At 41.5% G+C, this 24,925-nt stretch overlaps 1 protein-coding gene across 7 annotated transcripts in view; it reads right to left on the minus strand.

Annotated features, from left to right (window-relative positions):
• The window catches only part of RABGAP1L (RAB GTPase activating protein 1 like), a 242,364-nt gene that overhangs the window by 162,637 nt on the left and 54,802 nt on the right, over positions 1 to 24,925 (minus strand). For all 7 annotated transcript variants that reach the window (XM_048312811.1, XM_048312810.1, XM_048312805.1 and 4 more), the window contains one exon: positions 20,850 to 21,000. In XM_048312811.1, the coding sequence (XP_048168768.1) occupies positions 20,850 to 21,000 (151 nt within the window). The remainder of the gene's footprint in view (positions 1 to 20,849; positions 21,001 to 24,925) is intronic.

Consider the following 24,925-nt stretch of genomic DNA (forward strand, 5'->3'; position numbering starts at 1 on the left):
ACAGACAAAATAAATCCTCTTGAATTTAATTTCAGCAATGGCAATTTAAAATAATCATCTTTAGAAACTCTGCCATATCTACTATAGTGGCTCAATACCCAGGAGTTCATAGGTATATCCATGATATTGCTCACCTCTGTAGCAACAACTGAATCATTTCACAAACCCCCACACAACGAGCTCAGAAACTTCCATCTGCATTCTGCTGGGAAGCTAATGAAATGCTGATTTGACTAGAAAAGCTGCCATTGTTTACTACTCCATTATTCTGTTGCTCAGCTTCATCTTCTCAGGGGTTTAAGGTTTCTGTATTTATTAGATGATCTGCATAATAAATAGTTGCTTTAAAAAATTGTTCTTCTATTTGCAGGACATTACCTTGTTCATTTTATTCACAGCTATGGAGAGAGAAAACATTAAAAGAAAGCATCTTCTGTATTCAGTTTTAAGTAAATGCTTGATTAGTTCAGGAATCATTAGGCAGGTAATTATATGTATACAATCTTGGTTTTTGAAAGGCCCCTAAAATGTTAAAACCATCATTAATCCTAGAGTTCCTGAGACTAGAAGACTAGCAGTGAAAATTAATGAATCCACATCAAATGATCTCCAAGGTCATTCAGCTCGCATTTGCTTTAAGTCTCTTTAAAAGTACCAGGATCTCTCTGATGTTTCTGATAGTCCTTGCCGTGTCTTCAGGAGGAATTTCAGATACTAGAAAAGCCAAATGTTCAATTCTGTCGCAGCACTTTGAGAGAAAGCATTCTTTTTGGAGTTAATTTCCTGTCGTGCATCGCCACGCTGTACAGAAAGTCCTTTCAGATTTTATAACATCCCCGAATATTTCCGCCTATTCGCTCCCTTTGTCTATAAGCAACAGAGCACGTACAAAATCACTCCTTTCTCCAATTCCCTGCTAAAGCAATAGAGAAGCTTTCTCACCTACACGCATCCTCACCAGCCGCTATGTCCAACACTTGACAGGGAGTCCTGTTACCGCGGTGCGGCTGGAGCGGCTGCCGCCGCTTCCCCGCTCCCCCCGTGCGATGATTGCCTGCACCTGAGCCGCTCCTCCTCCTCCTCCTCCTCCTCCCCCTCCTCCCGCCGCAGCCCGGAGCGCTGGAGCGGTGCCGGCCGCTCCCCTGCTCCCGCTCCGTCCAATGGCGCCGCCGCCGGCACCGGGAGCGCCAGCGGGCGCAGGGAGCCCAGCGAGCCGGGCAGCGGAGCCCAGCGAGCCGGGCAGCGGGCCCCAGCGAGCCGGGCAGCGGCCCCCAGCGAGCCGGGCAGCGGGCCCGACCGAGCCGGGCAGCGGCCCCCAGCGAGCCGGGCAGCGGAGCCCAGCGAGCCGGGCAGCGGGCCCGACCGAGCCGGGCAGCGGCCCCCAGCGAGCCGGGCAGCGGCCCCGACCGAGCCGGGCAGCGGAGCCCAGCGAGCCGGGCAGCGGCCCCGACCGAGCCGGGCAGCGGAGCCCAGCGAGCCGGGCAGCGGGCCCCAGCGAGCCGGGCAGCGGGCCCGACCGAGCCGGGCAGCGGGCCCCAGCGAGCCGGGCAGCGGGCCCCAGCGAGCCGGGCAGCGGAGCCCAGCGAGCCGGGCAGCGGCCCCCAGCGAGCCGGGCAGCGGCCCCGACCGAGCCGGGCAGCGGAGCCCAGCGAGCCGGGCAGCGGAGCCCAGCGAGCCGGGCAGCGGGCCCGACCGAGCCGGGCAGCGGAGCCCAGCGAGCCGGGCAGCGGGCCCCAGCGAGCCGGGCAGCGGAGCCCAGCGAGCCGGGCAGCGGGCCCGACCGAGCCGGGCAGCGGAGCCGACCGAGCTGGGCAGCGGAGCCCAGCGAGCCGGGCAGCGGCCCCGACCGAGCCGGGCAGCGGAGCCCAGCGAGCCGGGCAGCGGAGCCGACCGAGCCGGGCAGCGGCCCCGACCGAGCCGGGCACCCCGGCGCGAACCGCTGCGCTCCGGGAGCCTCCCGAGGAAGCCAACACACCCCTCGCAGAGAGATGTGCATACATAACCCAGGCATAATCTAACAAACCACCGTCGTCACCCCGCTAACGCTGTTTACTCCAACAATCCCACGTTATTCCCACGTTACTAATTGCGCGCACACCTTTTAAGCATCACCTGCTAAGGTTTAGTTTGGTAAAATACCTGCCATAGTTCCACACAAATTTTCTAGTCTTCCTTAAAAGACAAAATTACAGCCCCCTTTTTAATGACGTCCCCTAATTAATTACTTCCAAACTTAACACATATATGTTACAAACTCATCTATACCCGGTTTTGACACTGGACCAGTATTAGTAGTACCCTAACAGCGCCCTAATTGCTTCAACACCGGTTTAAACACAAATACTTGAAACATATTCTTTTCCAAACTGAACCAATTAGCTCAGCTCTCCCCTCCTGCAAACAGATGCAGCTATTCCCTGATTAAGTACTCAGAACTTCTGTTTACTTCGCGCTTCCCAAAAATAAACCCAGTCACAGAAGTACAACCATCAAAGTTATCTTACACAGACACTCCATGCATCCTTAGACACTGAAACAGCAAATTTAGATACCAAAATACCAACCGCAGAACAGCATTTTGGGCTATTGATCAGCAGAAGACGTGTCTTGGATGGTATAGGAGACTTTAACCAACCAAGTCATTAGAAACTACAGTGATTTAAATCCTTCTAGTTCCAAGGCAAACCAAAGGCAAATTTTTAATAAGCTGCTCCTGAGCTAACATCTTGTATCTCGAGTACTGCCTGGAGTGAATGTCCAAGCCTGAATGACAAGTCTGTAGCAACGTGAAGCAGCACAAACTGCAGCAGTGTAAAAGTGGTTTGCAGTAAGGGCATGTGATCATTCCAAAGTCTTCTATCAGAGGATTTAGGAAAAAATTCAACTATCTCCGATACCTCAGAATGGTAAAAGGCTGCAACAACAGACTTAATGACTAAATTTAGTCCCTGAGCACAGCTTTAAGCCCCAGTTATCCATACCATGGACAGAACAATAGGGAGCAATTTTTATTCCTCCTCTTCCCACTCTTCCTGTGGGGGAGGAGGAGGAGAATAAACAGTGTGCACAGGCATGGCAGTGCCCAGTACTTCTCCCACTTCTCCTTGGGATAGATCGTGGTTGGCACCAGGGATATAAAGGGCCAAAACACCTGAAAATGGACATTAGGAGCCCCAAAGGTACACAGGGGCATGAGATAAGCAAAGGTACAGCCTGACAAAGCAGACCACAGGAACTACGTGCTTGGTACATCCTGCTCCATACAGATTTAAGGACTGTTAACTACTAAAGCTTCCGAATGTCACAGTAACCACTGAGTCACCTTGATCTCAGGTCAGCCCCAGCTGGTGCCTGCTGCGTGTGCCCAGAGTGCTCTCAGTGCTCAGAGAACAAGCACTAACAGCAGCCATATGTTTCAGGTCTGCTGCAAGAAACCCAGGCTCTGCTGAGCAGGTAACAGGAAAATCAATGGCAGCCTCTGCTGGCTGGTTCTAGATGCACGTAAAGCATGTCCTCTAAAGAAATTATAGCTAAAGGGACAACGTAAAAAGTAGGGAAGTTTGACTTCTTTGGGAATACGAGCAGGCTTCCTTCACTACCAAAAATCCAGTCATGCTGCAAGCTGCCAGCGGCTTCATCACCTCAGCCACTCGCTATAAACTGCAGCATGCTGACGGCACTAAGTTGTGCTGTTTTACGTATATTTAGAGGCAAGTGAAAATTAAGCAGAAATCAACCAGTCCTGATGAAACTACTGAATTACAGAGGGAATGTTACAAAATGTAGCTGTAGCAGAATGTTGTTAAAAGCTCGATGAGAAAAGTTTTTTTATTTGGAGATCAGAGACACATTTGGGCCTCTGGCACAGTTTTAAACAAAACATGCTTCAGGATTTTGTTTTAATCTGTGTTTTAAGAGAAGACAGTGAGAAAGAGAAAAGTTCTACTGGAAGAATTGCCTTACTGTCAGCAAGGCAGCATCCTACATGGAGTACAAGTTCCCATAGATGGTTACATCCAGCTGGAGAACTGAGCACTCTTCAAGCTGAATAGAAGGAGCAATTCCACACCTTCTTTATAAATTACATCAGCTAGAAACAACACAAGTCGCCATACAAACAGAAGACTCGCACCATCTGATCCTGCTGAAAACAGAGGGGATGTGGTAGGAGCATGAGCTTTGTGTATGCAAAGCAAGGCTGTGAAAGCAGCGGTGATGTGTGACCCTGCAAGGAAACCAGATAAAGCTTCTCAGACAGAAGAAGTCCATATGGAAGGAGATTTAGAAGCTCCAAGCAAGAAAACAATCTATTAGTCATTCTGTTTGGAAAGGAATAGCAGTATTTGTTTCCTAAATCCTTTTTTTGTAAGGCAACAGGACTGATGGAAGCAATCCCTGCAGTGCATGAAGCAGCAGCTCAATCACACCACTCATTTCTAGTTTGAAGTCTTTCATTGTTAAATTATTGGATGGTCAGCTGGATTAAATGGACAACAATAATTTCCGTAAAATCTTTTTTAAAGGCATTGATGAGAGCAAGGAGGTGCAGCTGAGAGTGTGGGATGAGGAACACAGTAGTTATTTATTTAGATGCAGACCCAAATGACAGTGCTGATATACATACCAACTCATCAGCTTCTATTTTTTCTGCCCAACTCCTTTTTTTTGTTTTGTTTTACAGTATTTTCTTCTTTTATATACTTTCTCCTAAGCCTAAAGAACAAAGGTCTTCCTTTCAGTTTGCTTTATTTTCAATCTTAAATACCTCTGGCATTTACTTGTCAAAGTATCTTATGGACACCCTGGTTTTGCATTTAATGCCTCCAGAGTAATTCTATTCTATAAAGCTTTCAGTTTTAGTGCAGCTTAAAGTAGCAGAGGAAGGAAAATCATTTGTTGCCTTAAAAATTGTGTGTGTGTGTGTACATAGATAGCGTTTTCTACATCATATTAAGTGTTTGAAGTTGCTCTATGAAGTCATATCAGTGTTGTATTTAAGGCAGAATTCTGTTCTGTTTGGTATTTGGAATATAAAGCCTCTTCCCCAAATCCACCCACTACAGCTGTCTATTTAAAACCTGCCACGGAGAGCTCGTGCTCACACAGAACACACAGGGATTCTGACCTCAGCACAGGCGTATGATGAGATATAAGGAGTACATACATACAAATAAACCCTTCATTTTGTCTCAAAACAAGCTTAGGCTTCTCAAACTCCTTATATCCTATGGGTACCATCTGACCCCATGTCCTGCTCCTAACAGGGCCAAAGTTCTAAATCAGATCCAACACCAAACTTAAGCCATGTTGTGCTGGGTCCTACATTCAGCTGAGCTGTGAACATCTCTACGGACAGAGTTTTCACAGCCCCTGTTCCAATGTCTGACCACTCTCCCTGTGACTCCCACCAGCAGCTCAGAAGTTTTCTTACTGTGGTTTGTCTTCATCCTCATCAAGGCTAAACCCACTTGGACCAGTGGTAAAAACGCAGAAGTGTCAGTTGTGAAGGAAACAGTATATTGTAGAAACTTTTAAACCATTTCTCCACCTGCTAGTCTCATTTATCACTTTTGCTACCAGAGATCAGTTCCTTCCCTTCTCCCTCCCACCCTACGATCCTAAAGAATGCCATAAATCATTTCACAGTGCTATAGCCCACATAGCCTGTGCTGCAACAAAGATCGAGAGACACCAGGTACACAGCTGCGCTTCTGAATTGCAGATGCTCCTGTGGAGCTCTTACCTTATGGGTACAGGAAAAAAACCATCACAGGCCTTTTCTGCATTAGGGCAAAGCTGGATTTGGTGGCAGCAGCAGAGCAGCGGCGGGAGAAGGACGGGGCTGGTGTAATTTGGAGTCAAGGGTGAGGGCAGTTCAGGAAGGACTGGAAGGGGACAGCAGCCTTCTAAACGGTCAAGAGATGTGAAGGGAGCTGAAGATCCCTTTGCATATTTACTAGTACTCCTCCAGAAGGCTCAGGTTCAGCCTGATCCTCAGCTGGACTCAGCTCAGTCCTTTGCTGTTTCTAATGATGCAAATATGAGCCAGGATCACATCAGTGTTAGGTAATTAGGATGCTGTGATGCAGAACAAGAAGAAATGGGCAAGTTTTTTTTTTTTTAATGCGGATCAGTAGAGAGAGATGGGCATTCACATTTGCAAGTTTATTTATTTTGCAGTCTTTTCATGCTGTTAAGCAACAATTACATTGAATGCTTCTGAAGTTCAAAACTTTCAAATTACTCCTAATACTAGTCATGTATTTAATGAATATTAAGCAAGTTTTTGGAGTAAATTGCTACAATCTCCCTTTAAACATTACTGCGATCTCATGGATTGTATTTCATAGCATCACAGAATGTTTTGGGTTGGAAGGGATCTTAAAAAGATCATTTTGTTCCAGCTCTCCCCACCATGGGCAGGGATGCATACAGAGCAAATACTTTCCTGAATTTCATACAAAGGAACATTTTCCTTAAGGAGGAGCTTCCCTCAAGATGATCTTCACGGTCCTACGACAAATTGAATCCACTTTAGAAGCTCAGTCCAGAGTGACAAATACCACCACCAAACTCCTGTGTCCTGAATCAACAGAAATAAAATTCTGTGCAATAAGCTACCAATCAAGAAGTGAATTTACTTCAGGGAAATGCTGTGCAGCCAACTGAATGGTGATAATTAACATTTTTCAGGAACCAAAGAGCATTTGCTTTAAACAGCACGTAAGCTACAGAAGGACGCTATTTACTGACTGACCATATATTATAAGAAGCACAAGAAAAACTTCTTGTATGAAAAGCAAAAAATTCAACCTGTGCCCTCAGACAATTTCATGCAGGTGCCACTAACACTAAACCACCTGCTCTTACACTAGCAGCAGTTTAAAAAAGAAAAAGAAAAGGATACTGGCAAAACAACACCAACTTACTATCTCCCACTGCTCCCATCTTTCAAGAGATGATTAATGTATTAAATCACGGGACAAAAGATAGCAATTAAGAGAACTGTAAATGAAGAAATGCTGAAATATAGAGAACAGTCTGCACAGTGCAGGTAACATTGCCCTTTCCTTTCCTGTGGGAATCATTTTCCGTATTTCAAAATAATACGTAAGAGATTTTAGTACTGCATTCAGTCAAACTTTTTGGAGGCATATTTTGACATACTTGTGCTTTTACTAATACTTCTGTCTGTGTCAAGCCAGGAATTACATTCCACAGATACTGGTATTCTAAAAGCGTATTTCAAGTGGGCACCAAGAAAGTGTATGTTGAAAAGGATTCCAGCTCACCTGGCAGGAGCATAAGCTCAGTCAGTATTAGCAGTAATTCCACTCCAGCAGAGCTAGAATGAGAAATTTTAAAGCTATTTAAAAAAAAATCTCAAACATTGTGATCGCCCGCTTCGACTTTTCACCCACTGCAAACCAAACAGTTCTCTTCAACTACAGCATGACCTTTTAAAAGGCAAGCAATTTTGATTTAATGAGTTCAACTGATGAATAATTTATTGCAGCCTTAATTAGGCAGCCAACTTTTAAGGCCCATGCAAAAGCAACTACTAAGAACACGAGGACTGAACCCACATATACCTGTCTGTCTTTCAAAATCTGAAGTTTGGATGTACCACAGAACAGTTCCACTTCAGCCTAATTCTCTTAGTATTGTGAACTGCCAGCTCTTATGTGACAAACACACAGACATGCACCATCAAATCCACTCTCCATGGATGTGGATTGGGTTAAACAGCCACAGAACATTCTCCTGGAACATCCAGTCTAAGCCAGACAGGCTGGCTGGAAACACGTGCCCGGTCACACCAACAATTTATGTTTTAGTTGATTATACAATTGACACATTCCACCCTAAACTTTTCCTTTAATAGAGCTTTTAAAAATAGTTCTTCCTCAAGGACACGAGAGGTGGCTCAGAAAAGCACTGAACAACCAGGATCATTTAGGAGATGAAGTCACAGCTCCAACTGTTGGTATGGGCAAAACCAGTTCAGAACTAAAGAGCCACTATTTGTTTTAGTGCAGGGAGCAGGTGGTACCAACCCCAAATCCCAGTAAATCCAATTCCACTACTCCCTGAAAACAAAAAAGCTAAAAATAATCAAAGCAAATAGTGGATTTTTAAGACTATTTTTAAACTAAGTGTTACTCGGGATTACTATTCTACCACATTGTGAAGAAATAGAAAAGAGGAAAATGATATGGCATGCTAACTATTTATAACCTGAAGGGTGGCACATTTTCTTTTCATGGATTTTAAGCTCAGCTTCATTTAGACCAAATCTTCCTCCCAGCTGGAAGTGCTGAAGAGGTATCACTTCTGTTCTCCTCCAGCATGGATCTATACACACTTGGATCAATATCCACGCAGGAGAAAGGACAAGGAACAGCTTCCTACTGAGAATGATCTACAGGGAAAATTTTGCAAATAACAGTGGAAGTACATTCCTGGGTAACTCACAGAAGTGGAATCTAGAAATGAGAGGTGTTAGGAAAATGCCACTGAAAGCAAGAATTACTGACTTTCCCCCCCACAGCCCCCAGCTAAAAAATAGCTAATTAAAATGTATAAAATCATCATACATCTGATAACTATTTTTCAAGATTAATGACATCTAAATACATTCAACTTCCAATAACTAGCAAATTTTGTCTTATTAGATAATGAGGACGTTTATATTTATAGCCAGAAATTGGCACATGTAAAATGTTATGTGAGCTGAGAAATCATTTATTCTAGAAGAAATACCAAACCTGGTATTACTTGCCATCTCTTAGAAAAAAAAATGAAATTAAATATATACTTTATCAGCACTAAGAATAGGTTAAATAAAAAGACAACATTGAGATCTACAAATCCTTTTGGAAGGGACACTATCAGGGACTGGAGAAGTCAAGTCTATAGACTGAATTCAAGGCCAACTTCTTTCACCAACATTAAATTCACACATAAACCTCTCTCCTCTGCTCAAGATTATGGCTTGAAGCTGAAAGTCAATCTCTTAGTTCATATATCTTAAAGATATATCACATAAAACTGCCCCAAACACGGAATATCAACAGGCTGAACGAAACACTGCCTCCACCTCAGTGACTTTATAGCCACTCCATATATTGAAATAAAGATACCAGAAATTACCCTCTTAACAGTTAAGGATTTCTAATATGCTACCTAAAAGAAATAAGAATGAGAAACAGCAATTTTTTACAAAGGTTTTACACAAGTGATTTGCATTCATTTTTCTGTCTAAGTTATGGAAATACTCAGTAGTCAAAAAACATGCCACAGAAATGGAATAAGGCTAGAGTAAAAAAAGACTTATTTTTAAGCTAGCGTTCTAACCCAAGCACTCACAGGGGACGAGCTTTGCCACATTTCCTTTCACCCTCAAAGAAGGTTCTTCATAACACAAAGCAAAAAAAAAGTAAAGGAAAAATGGTTACATTCAAAAAGCTATATTTTATTGTTATGGCAACTGATGTGCTAAAAATAAAGAAATAAAGTTGTTATGGCAACTAGAATTTTAAAGGCAGTCAAAAGTAGAATAATCAAACATTCTGCTGGCTTAAAATGTAACATCTATGAGTCAATTTACAGAAAGAGCTTCAGAGACAAGTAGAGGTTGGGTTTTTTGGGGGGCATTCTGCTTTAGAGATCAGTTAGTGCAACTCCAGAGAACTCTAAGAAGTACAAGGTGAGTAGAAAATTATGCACTGCAAGTTCTCACAGTCATTAGGAAGAAACAAACACCTTGTACCACTTATCTGCTGTCCTGGCAACCTTACCTAGATCCATGAACTGTACCAGGCTGCCCAGTGGAGCCCTGGCTGCCCCATCTCTGGAAGTTTTCAAGGCGAGGCTGGGTGGGGCTTGGAGCAACCTGGGCTGGTGGAAGCCGTCTCTGCCCATGGCAGAGGGTGGAAGGACAATGAGATTTAAAGTCCCTTTCAACACAAACCATTCTAGGATTCCATGATAAATGTTACTTAATGATTTTAAATGAAGTACTGAAAAGTTAGGAAGTACCAAAATTTATTCGTCTGAAGCAGCAGAGTTCTGTCCCTTTGTATGTACAGAATTATAAAGATGCCTGTGACTACAAGATGATAATATATTTAAATTTCTCATACGTCCTAGATGATCATTACAGGGCTCCTAATTATACAAGCACTTCCATGACAATCTCAGAGAACTCTTCTCCTATCCATTATTTGTCAGATTATCAAAACTGCTACTTCTATTAAAAATTAACAGAACTGTGTGCACCGTGCAATATTCCAAAACCCATACTGAGACAAGCCTTAATTAATAATAAGCAAAGCATTTAACAGATACTTCAGAAAATTATGACTAGAAACAGTAACTTCTACTGGAAATATTTGCACTTAAACCATGTGCGTAGCATGTGCCAGGATCCCACTGGAAGCTGGTATTTTAACACAGCATGTGCCTTCTGTTTTGGCTTCACTGCACGGAAAATTAAGGTTGCTACCAGCAGTACTCATAACTCTTTTCTGACCCACATGGAAAGCCTCTCACCACAATCCTCAAGAGGCCAAAATCACAGCTCAAAGTCAGGCCCTTCACTTGCACTAAGCAGAGAAGAATCAGATTAATTCCTTATTGCAGCACAGAAGTCAGATGTACACTGGCAATTCAAATAATACACAGGGCTGTGCAGCAAAGCTAACACTGAAAATTCAAGTGTATTCCTGCAGTTTTGCTTCCCCAGCCCCAGTATTAATCCTTGAGGCTGGATACACAGTTAACTCATTCCCTCTCAAGCATCATGTGAAGCTAGCATTTCTAGAAATGCAAATCATGTGGGTAAGTATCTTACCTAATGGATCTGTGACCAATCAACAGCTTCTGCAAAGGAAACTCCATGTACAACACTCACTGTACATCCATTTTCATGAGTCAGGGTAAATCTTAGACATGGGAATATCAAGACTTTAAATGAAAGTTTCAGAAGGACACTGTCTCTGCCTGGGCTAAAGGAGCCTGGCTGCATGTTTTCAAGGCTTGCTGCTGACTCAACCAGACACTGCAGACAGTCCTGAAAAGACAACCAGCTACTGCTGCTCTGAGCTTTCTATGAAATTAGTTTCCTCATTGTGTAATAGCCTAAACTTAATCAAGCGCATGGCTGCCTGAAATACACGGTTTTGAGTTCAAAGAAAATGAGCAGACATCCAAATATTACTCCTTGACTGCCAGCTGTGTAAATCCCCTGCTGGCATTCAGCACCAGGATTCTTGTTATATCAGGGGCAGCCATTCTGCACTGAACACACATGTATACATCCATATGTAAGAGCATCATCAAAGAATATTCATTCTAGCATTTGTGGGTATATTTTATCCCTATTGTGTGTTAATGTATTTTCAGATTCCCATTAAAGAATTGGAGAGTCTTCACAGAAAGGCAAAGGAAATCCTAGAAGTAACAACAAAGACCAAAAGAGCTTCCTGGAATTACATTTACAAACTCATGAAAGAAAGGGGGCATGGTTCCAAAAGGTACCTCCAATTTCTCTGCCATACAGGCACCAAAAGTTTAATTAGACTGCAATGTTACATTACCCTACGTAAGGCTGCCTCACCTGTCCATCCTGCCCAGCCCCAGCGCTTGCTCCCATCTCATCCTCACACCACACCTGAACAGTACATCTCTCTGAGGGAAAGGGGGGGAAGGAAATCTTCTAAATACAACTCCACAAGTACTGTGACTAGCCCTGCAAATGCTAGGTAAGGATACAAAAAAGAGATGGAACACGCAGTACAAGAAACCCCTTTTGGCAAGCACGCTGTCTGAAACTGCAATCCCCATTAACGAGGATTTAGTTTTAATCCAGGCTCTATCTTGTACTACCGAGTTAAAAAAAAAGGGCGTATTTTGAAACTGGATTGCTCTGAAAACAAACCAGCCATATGAAGACAGCTTTGTCATATGCAGGATATGATTAAAATATGTGAAGCTCCATATCGTCAGTATTTGGTTGTCAGTTTAAAAAACAACTGATGAAAACTCTCAACAAGAAAAAAAATCCTAGCTGCCAAAATATTTGTGTGTGTCCACAAAAACCTACATAAAAGATTGTTAGAAAGAGTATATGCAGTAGCAGACTGCAATCAATCTCCTTCTGGTTAGTTTACCTCAGCAGCTGCAAATTTCCTCGCTGATAGGGGACATGACTCTTAATTTGTACAACCATGCTCATCACTGCAAAGGGAAAAAATTCCTTAATGGATATAGACTGTAAAGAAGATCTATAGGTTTCTCATCTCTTTTGAAGTGATTACCATAAAATCTACCTTCATGCTAGCTCATGCTAGAATAATGTCCTAAGAACACACAAATAACTGTCATTTGGGGTTTACCATGAAGAAGTCATACATAAAGTAAGGTAGCAAAAGGTTCAGAATTCACTCCTATATCAAATTCCAGTTTGGATTTAAGTGAGGTAGTCATCACTTCTGTACGCTTTAATATTCTACACATGCAGCTCAAGCCTTGGTGGGTTTGCTCCTGTTTCAATTGTTCTGAACTGCTGTCCACAGCTATGGTAAAACATGCTTTAATGAAGTGTTGACCACCAGTATTGGTGCTAACAAAGGCATTTTAGGAGCCTTTAAACACCAAATGTTTGGATTCTTAGCGTTCATCTCGAAGCATTTGGAGCGCTCTTTCATTTTCATGGCATCAAACATTAACACACTGAAACCAGCCACTAATAGTCAGGAAAAGGTGGTTTGCTCTCTTCAGTAAAGGTATTTAAGATTGCTAAAGCTCCAGCTCTGGAGTGCTGCAGCCTCCTGAATGCCAGTTATGCAAGCTTTATTTGAAAGCAGAGGCCGGTTGGGAAGAAGGGAATTTGAGAGCAAAGAGGAATACCAAGAGCAAGTTGATTGCTTCAAACAAAATTATCCCTCAGCAATCCCAGCTCTTGCAGTGGACACAGACAAAACCACTTGCCTCAGGTAAGCAGTGCCCTGTGCTAACAGGGAAGATCATACACACAGAACTCCATGAAGGCAACACACCCTGCAGAGCACTACAACGATCCAGTTTTACTCAGGGGTGCAGAATGCCGTCGTTGAAAATGTCTCTTTACTACAGCTGCTCCTTCAGCATCAGCATCACTACTGCCACAGGAAAACTGAACACCTACTGACAAACCAATGTTCAAATTCAACTGAGATACCTATTCATGCTTCATCTAGGAAGGAATATCAGGGACTTTTCAAACGAGCTCTGAGGTGCCAAGAACTAGCAGCTCTTACCACACTCCAAGGGAACAGCGAGGCAGTGACACATCCCAACTCCATCCTACTTAAAAACCACTTGTCATCTGCATCAATATTCATATATCCGGAGTTTATGACACTATCTGCTGCAATATCAATTCTTCCAGCAACCATCACTTAAACCTATTCAGGCCATCATACTGATTACACCCTTGGTTTTATCACTGTTTGAAATGGTGGGCAACTCTGCTCCCCTGGTTTGCAGATAATGGATCGTAAATTCACGCAGACAAAACAGAACACGGACTCCAAGAGGGCACATGCAAATCCCATTTATACTCCATCCTTCAGAATAAATGTGTCAATTTATGTGACTTTTAGGGCAGAGAGGTCATACATCACCTCAAGAGCCAGGAATTGTACTGTGTCATTTTAGTGTTCTCATGTGTGGTTTTGTTTGGAAAACAAACTGCAGAAAAATTCTTAACGCAGCATTAACATTTTATAATTTTATGCAGGTCCTGAATATAAAATACTACTGGTGGCATTTTCCACCTCAAGTATCATACATAAACATTAAAATTTAGATAACATAAAAATAAAAACTACTAATTGATGCTCCTCCATTATCTCCTGAAGGGACCTGTCATTAAACTGATGAATTCCTTTGAAGATCAAGAGTGAGCAGAAGATTTTCCCTTTTGTGCACACAAAATTGAAAGACTTTCTCCAGATGAGTGCTAAATGAATCAAAACTTGGCAAATTAAATTCACCTTAGGGACATTTTATTCCTGAGTTTGTATGAGTAATATTAACATTTGCTATGGAACTAGGTACCCTGGTACATTTATCATAAACTAAACCTTTTATCTGAAGTCTGAATTTAAATGAAGCTGTTTAAAGAAATTAAAATTTTATCAACTTCTACTCTTCAGAGACAATAATTTTTCACTGATTTCTGGGAAGTATTTTCAGTTCATACATACTTTATTGTCCCACAGTATTGCAGCACCACTAAAATAATTCAAAGTAGGTGACTGTAACTGTCAGCACCAACACATCAGCTTACACCAAAAATGAGGCTTCCCATCACTCTAACCAGCATGAGCTGATTTGTCTCTACAAACTACATCACATTATAAAAATATCAAGAACGTACTTGCCACAAAATGAATGATCTCAGTTTAAGAGAAGAGTTAAGTAACAGTCATCCTATCCGTACCCTTTAAGAAAAGGTGGGGAACAGTAAAACCTAAGAAACTGCCTATACATACTGAATTTAAAAGAAACAGGAAACTCTGAAAAAGTGACCAGTTCCTCCCGAATTATTTTGCCTAATACTCAAGTACCTCATTCAAAAAGCAAAACAATAGGTATTAGCTCTTTCTCTTTTTAGTCAACTGAAAACAAAAATCACATTTTTATTATAATGATCATTGATCCTTGTGTGAGAGGATCTTTTATAATTGCTTAGCATGCTGCTATGCCATCCTTGAAATCTATTTCCTTTAAAAGTCAAGGGAGACAATGCCTAATTAGTAAAGAGATGAAATAAAGATGCAAAAAAAAAATCTATTCCTTGCTACAGAGGCCTAAACTCCCCCATTTTCAATCAGGACAAACAGATGCAGCATTCTGAACACAAATATTTCCTACAAAAATACCCTAATGTTTCAGTCCATTAACCAGCCTGCTGCGGCAGCTGGTGAACAGTCATCTTTTTAATTAGACACCCTTACTGATTAATTAGTCTCAGAACACTGAGCAGTGGAACCCTGCACGATGCCACTGGGACAAAAAAATATTCCTTTTTCCCCTTCTTAGTGCTAACTTAACATCCTTTGGTATTGCTGCAAATAACAAGCTTGATTCATTTTCTCTACTCACACTAAAATAGCCTTCCTGTGTAAGGAATTCTCTCAAGTCCCTGCTAAACTGTTTCACACAAATTGCATTTGCTTCACACAAATAAAATAAATTTAAAAACTAAATGAACAAAACCACACAAACATGGCATCAAGGCACCAGTTTCAAAGTCAACTGGATTTAATCTTCTTTGTAATGAAACAGTGACTCACTTGTTATCTCCTCAGTCTTCCTTTTACTAACTATGCAAGCAAACTGGCAATAAAAATTAAAAAGCCAAGTAAATATGAAGTATGAAATAAAGCTGCAAATACCTTTTCTTGTTTGAACAGTTTGGGTAAATTCAAAGTTTAAAAAATAAACAGATTTCTGCATTAGGTTTACATGGAAGTTGATCTTCAGTCCTTGGAGCTCAGTTCAAAGACAGATGCACCAAGAAACAGATTAATAATCAGAGTTAATTCAACACATGGAAGATTGTGCTTAAGCACATGTTGAAACTTCAGCAAGGGGATTTGCTGTTTTCATCTATCCTAACTTTTAAATTTTGGACAAGACCCAATTCCAGAAACCTGCAACCCTAACATTTGGGATTTTTTTCTTTTTGCTTTAAAACAAGAGGATTTGTCTTGTAGGAATCAAGAAATAATAATGCTGGTGCAAACTGAACATATAAACTACATACATTAGCACTAAATTGATTAATTTCATCCAGCCCCAAATCCAATCCACTTGCTCCATCTTCTGCAGCAATGGAAAATTCTTTCCTGTATTTCCTCACTATTGTATGAGAATTATACTGCTGGAGTAGTGATAACCCTGATTAGTGCCATTTTCAAATTATTAAATTACTGACATCCGTTATTTTCATGATATGGCAATATTTAATCCCCAAATCAATGCCTCTCAGAGCTTGGAAGAATTCCTAGGATTTTCACTCTTATGTGGAGTGACCTGAAATGTTATTGGTCCAGACACAAAACACCAAAAAATACAGTCAGCAGAAAAAGCTATGTTTTGGCCAAGTCTTCTGAAGCCTGACCCTTTAATTAGTTATTATCTCTAACTGTTCTGGGCATGAGCTCATACTGACAAAGGAAATTATGACAATAAACAAATAATCTTATTTTTGGTTCTCTTACCAGTCATTTGGAAGGACAGCCATTCAATCTTTCTTTAAGACCTTCGACTCAATGTCACCACCCAGTTCAAAACCAGGCATTCTCATTCCTACGCAAACTTTCATTGTTTTGAGTAATAGAATACTGCCAACATCTACTTTATCTGAGAATAGGCTTCTTTTTCTGATCTTACTTTAAAAAATAATACTAATAAATTTAAAGCAAGTTTTTCTTCCTTAAACCACAGCAGCAGCTGCATTTAAAATAAGTCTATATACGTTGTTAGATGAACATAAAGTTCATTTCTTAAGGGAATTCATACTGTAAACTGGAAATGTTTTATGAATAAATGATGCATTTAACAATCAGAAACGCTACCTTAAAACAGCCCACCCAGAAGTTTTCGAACTACAGAATGTGAGCGACAGCCTTCTGTTTCTGCTCTCATTTCACTTACACAACTACACACACCTCTGACAGGAAAGAAGCCTCACCCTACAAATTCAGCAGTGAGAACACACGCAGGAATGAAACCATCTAAAACAGAGAAGCAGAATTCTAATAATAAGCAGTGTAAGATGCAATAAATAAAACATCTGTCCCCATGCAGAGGCAACAAGTGTTTTACGCTGAGCTGCTGCATCACTGTCATCACCTGACAGCAGGTTTCTGTCATTCACACACTGACACCTGCTCTGACAAGGCCACAGTGGGGCAAGGGGAGCCCCATTCCTGCACGAGACAATTACCAGCACTCCAGTCCTAAACAGGGTACACTGTGCCTGGGCACCCACCAGTTTATCAGAGCTCTGAGCACACCTCATCACGGAAAAATTCATTTGAGTCTTTCCAGAGGAACCAGTGAACATGAAATAATGTCACACAGGCAGGAGAAAACACTCTGTCAATGAACTGACCTCAGCTCGTGCATGTTTTTCTACTTATACTCTTTTAACAAACAGATCAGACACGCTTTTTCAGAAGCTCTTAAAATACCAATATGACCCCTTCATTATCATAAGCAGATTTTTCTCACTCTGATCTGATTTTTCTTAAAATAATTACATAAATAAAAATATGCATTTCTCCCTTCTTATGTATGTTTTACTTTCCCCTTCCTGTCAGGTGCCACGTGCAGCACTGTGAAGATCCCATGGCACACATGCCTGCAGGGAAAGTAAGGCAGATTTTTGATTGTCACACAGAACAGATTTACATATATGTCAGAAATGAAGCAGCTGCCAGATCTCAACTCCTACTCTCTAAAACTGTATGCAAGGCCTACTATTGTGCTCCAGTCAAAATTCCTGAGCAACTCATGGTAATCATCAAGCTGGAACTCAGCAGAAGACCTAAGAGAGTGCAAGGTAGTGCTTGTCAGTACTTGTGAGAGCCGAAGTATTTCTTCCTCCCTTCCCTCCTGGAACTCCAAACTCACCTAGAGATGGGAAATGAACGCTCTGATCTAGGGGAAAGGGAACACAGTTCACTCTTAACAGACTGCTGATCTCCAGTGCACAGGACCAGAGGACATGGAGGCCTTTTGGAGAAAATGAGTGCAGCATTGATTTTTCTAAATGAGACATTTTATTTTGCTTTCAGTGCTGAATTGAGACTCTAAAACAAGCCCCAAATTACCCTCTTCTCCAGAACACACTGAACCAAGCACTCCTGAAGCTGAGAAACACTGCAGCAGGTTCCAGCTCTGCATGCAGATGGATACATACAGCATAAATGCACAGCCAGATTTCTTAGGTGACGGGACTTGGAGCTGGCCAATCTAACACAGCACTGCTGCACGAGACTGGAATAGAGCAACAAATGTGTCTGTATCATGGTCTCTGCACTAAATTTAAATGCTGAGAGTCTGCTGTCTTTCAGAGTATCACACTGCACACAGTTTTGGCCTGCCAACAACACAACTCTCACCAGTGAGCACAGTTTCACCTGAAGTTAACCAGTAACACTGCAGTAAAGTCAGAGTTTTTACCAGATTTCACTCTGTCCCCGTAAGAGGCAACCATACATCAGGTTTTCAGCACTAAGAATTTCAGGTATCAGGTTCATCTTTCAAGCTGTGACAGTATCACAGCAGAGACTTTTCTAGTGGTCTCCAGTGCCCTCTTTCTCACTGAGGTGCTGCAATTGCCAATTTAACCCAGGAGTGCACGTCAGGCTGGATGAAGGGCTGGAGTGCTGGGAGAGCAGGCTCAGAGGAAGGATCTGCTACCTTGGGCAGCATGGGACAGAACCTCAGGACTGCTCCAGGAACTGGGCAGCAATGGGGAGCTATCTGAGAGGGAGAGAGGTTCTGGGAGCTTGTGGGGTGTCAGTAGGCAATGGTTCAAGTTCGTAGGTGTTTGTACCACCTCCTACTTCTGCTGTCTCAGCCCACTTCATTCCCAGGACTGCAAGTGCAGAGCATCACCAGCTCTCCCCAGCAGGAATGGCTTCCAGAAGCACGCTCAGGAACACGTCTGTGCACAGAACACACTGCTGAAGGGCTCAACACACCCACAAACACATCCAGCTTCCAGAAGAGAAACATCAAGCAGAAAGACCAAAATACCAGGGGAATTTGTGCAAGCATATACATAAACTGAAATAATCAAGATGAAAATTATGGGTTTGATGGGAAGAATAAATAATTACAAAATAAAAAAAAAGTTCATGTTGTTGGTATATTAGGATGGTAGCATACAAATAATGCAGAGAAAAGAAGTCAGTTCTGCTTCCTCATACAGGAGAAGCAAGTGAACAGTCATTAATACCCAAATAACTCTGAAGCTTAACATTATTAAGTTATTATTCTTAGGTTATTATTGACACACATAAGGTAACACCACAACCATGATTTCAGTAGTATATACTACTAAAATATACGTTTTACTACTCTCTCTGCTTAATTCACATTACTGACACACGAAATGAAACAGAGAAGTTCTGTTCACAGACATAAATACCAGATAATAATTCATTAAAAAAAAAAAAAATCAGCTTTTTTTCTGCAGTATCCCACATTAACTCTTCCCAAAGATGGGCCTAGCTTTGGTATGGCACAGGCTCTCCCCTGTTCATTTCTTACATGAGTCTTTTACTGCCAAATGATGTGATCACCAGCAGTTTAGACAGTCAGACTACAGAAGCAGTTTTGTCATTTCAGGAGGAAAATTATTTACTTTAGAAAAAAACTCTGCTTGCATAAATGCTCCAGTTCAGCAGAGGATTTAAATTTTTCATAAGTAACACTGAAATATTTCCTATTATTATATTAAATACAATATATATTATATTAAATACTGTATGAAATATCATCTTCCAAAATACACATCACTGCAATATTTCTGTAGTGAAAAGGCCAAGTGTAACAAGGTATTTTTAAGGCACAAGGCTCCAGCATCAAAATAAACCGTGCATTTTAGAAGTTTTCCACTCCCTCCTCCGCCATGAAACAAACATCTTTCCCAATTTTGGAAAGCAGGAGCAAATAAGGGAGGTGGCTTTGATGCACCATACAGCTGACACATGTCCTGTGAATGGTTTCTAAGGAAAATATAACACAGCTGCAACATCAAAATGAAAAGTTTACACTATCAAAGCATTCTTCCTTCTTGGTAAAGAAAAAAGAAGCCACCAGGACTGCTCTCACTCTGGGCATGCTTCTAAACTTCACAAACATAATTCATTACGTCAAATTAAGAGGACAAGTAGCAAAACAATATGAGAACATTACGAAAGGAAACTGTGAGTAACAACCCCAGAATTTCTGTGTGATAACTCATAACCCAGATAACAAATCCAGCACGTGCTCTGAGCAGCACATGAAACCATCCCCATCCGCTTCTGCCATTCACAGCATATCTGAGACTGCTGCTCTTCTCAGAGCTGGAACAGCCCTGCAGCGGCAGAGCTCCAGAACCCCAAATGCTGACATCACCTCTGACACTGCACACAGCTCGTGCTACACAACACAGAGGTCCTCCCTCTTGCCATCATAGATCTAAGAAGATCAAACAGCTCTGCAGACTTCTTAGAATGCTCACTGACTGCACTGATGACATTAGGACGCAGAATGGGAACTGATTCCCAAAAGGATTCTCCTCTCAGCTCACCCATACAGCAAGGAGAGTGATTCCTTGCTAGGTCAAAATGTTTTTAACATTCTTTTTTAAAATAAACAACAGAAAGAAGAAACCCTCAACTTTGTGCCATTTTGTTTGGGTTTGTTTGGGATTAAGGCATCCGTAAAACAAACTTCTGAAAAAACAAAGTGATGGATGTGAATTTACAAAAAAACCCACAAGCAAACACCTGAACAAGTTGATGTTCTTATTATCATCACAGCAAGAGAATAGAAAGCTAAATGTCAAGCACTACTATGGATATAGGTCAGCAATTTCTATTGCTAATGCCATGCAGCAGGCACCCATGGCAGGAGGTAAAGTCACATAATCACAACTTCAGTTGCTTAAAAAAAGGCAAACTGTTTCACTCTTCTGCTGCCCTGCCACTGACTAAAACTGCTGCCCAGCAGAATTCATCTTAACCAAAGGAAAGTGAACAAAAGAAGGCAAGAACAAATTATAAATCCCTCACCATTGTGATGAGTAATCTGTATTTATCCAGCATTGCCTGGTTGTCATGGCATCCTGCCAGCAGCTGCCAGATCTCTGCCCTCAGTGCTTCTGGAACACCACTCCTCACCAGAGTGGACAATCCATTTGGTCTCACAACAAGGTTATTGTGCCTGAAACAAAGATGATCATTTGCCTGTTATACTTCAACTACAAGAGTCAAAATAAAGATTAAAAACACCAAAAATCTTTGAAGTTATTCACTAAAGCAGAGTCAGCAACTGGCAACACAAACTTTTCTTCCACTGGCTACAGTAGCTAGTATTTGTCAGATGGAAAGCAAAAACTCTGCAAGGATTTACAGTAAGAACCAGTGGCAAAATGTAATGGTATCCAAATTCTCTAGGTGTGGAGACATCAATGAAAATTAACAATAAATGGTTGCAGAAATTGAACTAAGTTGGCTAATGAAGATCAATTTGAATTGAAAGAGAAAAATATGCCATCTGTGCAGACAATTCAATTTAAATATTTGTTCAACATATACGTTTTTGTTTAGGTTAAGAAAAATAAATTAAAAATAACGTGAGCTGTACCGAAAAATACATTTCGGGAAACAAATAAAAGACAAGAGTACTATTTATGAAGACTGAAATTCTAGTTCCATGCTTCATGCAAAGAGTGTGTTCCAAGTCCCACAAGACAGGAACTCTTGCACACACCTTTGCACAATCCCACGATTTCAAACAGATCTGCCTGTTGGTCTGAGCTGGGGCTTTACTGCCTGGTTGTACTCACACACCCCAAGACATGTGGGAACACAAACATCACTGCACGTGCACAACACTACACAGCTTTCAGTCGCAGGTGCTGAAAAGCTTTCAGAGGAACAGCATTTGCTGATCTAGAGGAAAGCTCTCGTAGACTCAGGACAATTTCAGAGCAATCAGCAGAAGGCTGCCCAAACTGATTTTTTGCTCTTTTTGCCGTGGGAAGTGCTGTGCTCTCCAAGTGCTTTGACCACTGTTGTGTTTTCCAGCTAGGAGAGTAGTGAGAGTGGCTGTTTAGCCGAATGGCAGCAAGCTGTGATTAATTAAATAACCTGCAATTTGACCCTGGTTTGGCAGTAAATGTTTAGAGTACTCATTCTATGAAACAGGTCACTAGGACATAAACAGTTTACCACTGCTGTTTAAATTTAAAAGGTACTCTACCCAATTTCTTTTTCCTATGCTTTGGGGAGGATATCCCCATTTTTCCAAATGACCTGAGAATTGAAGAGTGTGATTATAAAATACCCTTATTCTTTTAAAAACAATAATTGTTTTTATTTTTGAATGCGAAGTAATTTCATCTTTATCCCTCAGATAACCAAATAAAAACTAGTTCCTTTCCTCTTTTTCAGTCCATTTTGCAGCCAGTCACATTACCCTAGTAATGGGAAAGAGCGAGAAAGAAAACCAATATTCACAGAAACATTAAAAGCACTAAGCACGTGGCTTAAAGGACTTGCACGAGTTCACAGGAGGCCACAGAGATGCTCCAAGGGCTGCAGCCTCTCTGCTATGGACACAGGTTGGGACAGCTGGGGGTGTTCTGCCTGGAGAAAAAAAGCCTCCAGGGAGACATTGTTATAGCCTTTCAGTACCTTAAAGGAGCTTATAAAAAGCAGGGAGAGAACCTTTATAGGGGCAGACAGTGACAGGACAAGGGGGAATGGTTTTAAATGGACAGAGGGGCAGGGTTACATGGGTCTTGGGAAGAAATTCTTCCCTGTGAGGGTGAGGAGGCCCTGGCACAGGGTGCCCAGGGAAGCTGTGCCTGCCCCTGGATCCCTGGCAGTGTCCAAGGCCAGCCTGGAAGGGGCTTGGAGCAGCCTGGGACAGTGGAAGGGGTCTCTGCCTATGGCACGGGGTTGGAATGAGATGAGCTTTAAGATCCTTTCCAACCCAAACTATTCAGTGATTCTATGACGAGATACTCTAAGCAGTTACAGAATTATGACATGCACACTGAGGAATAAATCAATAGTAAATACATCAGGAAGTTGAAGCTCTAGCTGTGGATTAGTTTGGTTATTGCACAGATCTGGTCATACGTGTCATGTCAGATACACAGAAGGGCTGAGGACTGGGCAAGCTAATCAAATGAACAGCTAAAAAGGGACTTTCCCACAGAAATGTAACAGGGACATTTTCAGCAACACCAAGGAACCACTACAAACACACATGCTGTAGCACCCTCCTGAACATAATCCCGACCCAGAATTACACAACCTGACTTTACTGGCTCTGTCCTGTGCTTGTATTTTATGGCAACATAGTAATATAATAATATAATATAATATGGCAATATAATAATATAATAATACTTTAGCAACAGGAGTCCATGCTGGACAGCATTACTAAGTTCCACTGTCAGCCTCCCAAGAACTGAATGGGCAACAGCTTGAGCATCCATAATCCTTGCTCAGAGCAACAGAAAAGAGCATAAAATAATCCTGTCTTATTCTAACCTTACCCTTTATCACATGGGGGGTCACCATTCATGGATGCTGACATCTTTGTTACAAAATGCTGCAATTCTCCTGCACAAAACTCATAAACCCAATTTTAAAATATCAGAGAGCAAGGACACAGAGCAGCAATGCACAGACTATGCTCCAACTTGACAAACACATATTTCTGATCAAAGACTGCTATTGATCATTGCTACTGGGGTTTTTTTAAGAAATAGTTGACCAGTCAGCTAAACCACCTTAGCTGGCAAGAGCAACTTTAATGCTGAGGATGCAGTAAATAGCAAAATAAATAGATATACCATTACTTTTCAATTATTAATTCTATCTTTTTGGTAAATTATCTTATTCTTATTTCTGTTTAAATGTTTGAAGGAGTCTTGGAAGAGTGTTTCTGCTGAGTCCAATAGGTTACAGTGACATTTTAATGACATGACAAAAAGCAATTAAAATCCAAGAAATTTTTCATCTAAGAGACAAATCAGCATACCAGTTCCCCAAGTGGGTATGTTAATTTTTGTTTATTTACTTTTTTCACAAGTGCACAGATCTTCTACTAACATATGGCACACTTTTCAACACACTAAAAGGTATTATTTCAATTTATTTTTAGCTTTCAGGTCCTTACCATTTTTCATCTGTTACTCTAAGTTTTGTTCGTAAAATGTAGCATAACACTATTCAAGAATTCAAGTAGTTTCCAGACTTGAATTTCTCTCAAGAGGTAATATTGCTTGAGACACCCCTGAAGAAATGTTTGCTAGTCTTCAAACAGGCTTGGATCTCACCACACTTTTAACTGATTTTAAGCTGTTTTAACTACTGAACAATTCTCTGATTTATGTGTAAGTTATGGTAGAATTCCAAAATAGTTTATTCCAGAAGTCTTAAATGTTTTGTCTCGTCGATCAGTATACTTGAGTAATCAGAAGAAATAGTTGGAGACAATGAGCTGTGGGTGTCTTTTTACTTCAGCATGCTCATCCACAGACTTCAGGTATTTGTCAAGGACACAGGTTAAAAAGAGAAGAATCAACTGACAAATGAATTTTAAAAAAAAAGTTAAATTGAAAAGTAGCTTCTTCCAATCTTGGATCTTGGATTAAGGTCAGAAACTTGGGTGACAGAATAGTTAAAAACACCCTGGAGAGGGTTCCAGAGGGAGGGTTCAGTTAAGCTCAGTAAAACCTTGTGATGCCTCATCCAGAAACCTTTGTGTGAGATGGCTATACAGATGAGGTCACCAGCAAGAGGCTGTTTCTCCAAAGCTACGGAGTAGCCAAGTAAAGGGAGGAACTGCCCAAACAAATCCTTAAAATGTTGTTCATCTCTCTTTTTGGAGTCAGGAAAAGGGAACCACCAATTCCAGATTAAGGCCCTCTGATTATTTTGTCTCTGGCAGCAGGAGCTCCTCCTCACATAGGGAAAACCAAGTAAGTGGTTCTGGCACTTGCTGAGGTCTCTGTGAGGCAGCAAACAGCCAGACTTTCTCCTCTCTTGGCACAGTATGCACTGCTACTGAAGCAAGTAATTAAACAACAGAAATAACACTGTTGAGAACATAGTCTGGGCTTACAAAT

Source organism: Corvus hawaiiensis, chromosome 9, assembly GCF_020740725.1.
Source record: "Corvus hawaiiensis isolate bCorHaw1 chromosome 9, bCorHaw1.pri.cur, whole genome shotgun sequence".
Classification (NCBI taxonomy): Eukaryota; Metazoa; Chordata; class Aves; order Passeriformes; family Corvidae; genus Corvus; species Corvus hawaiiensis.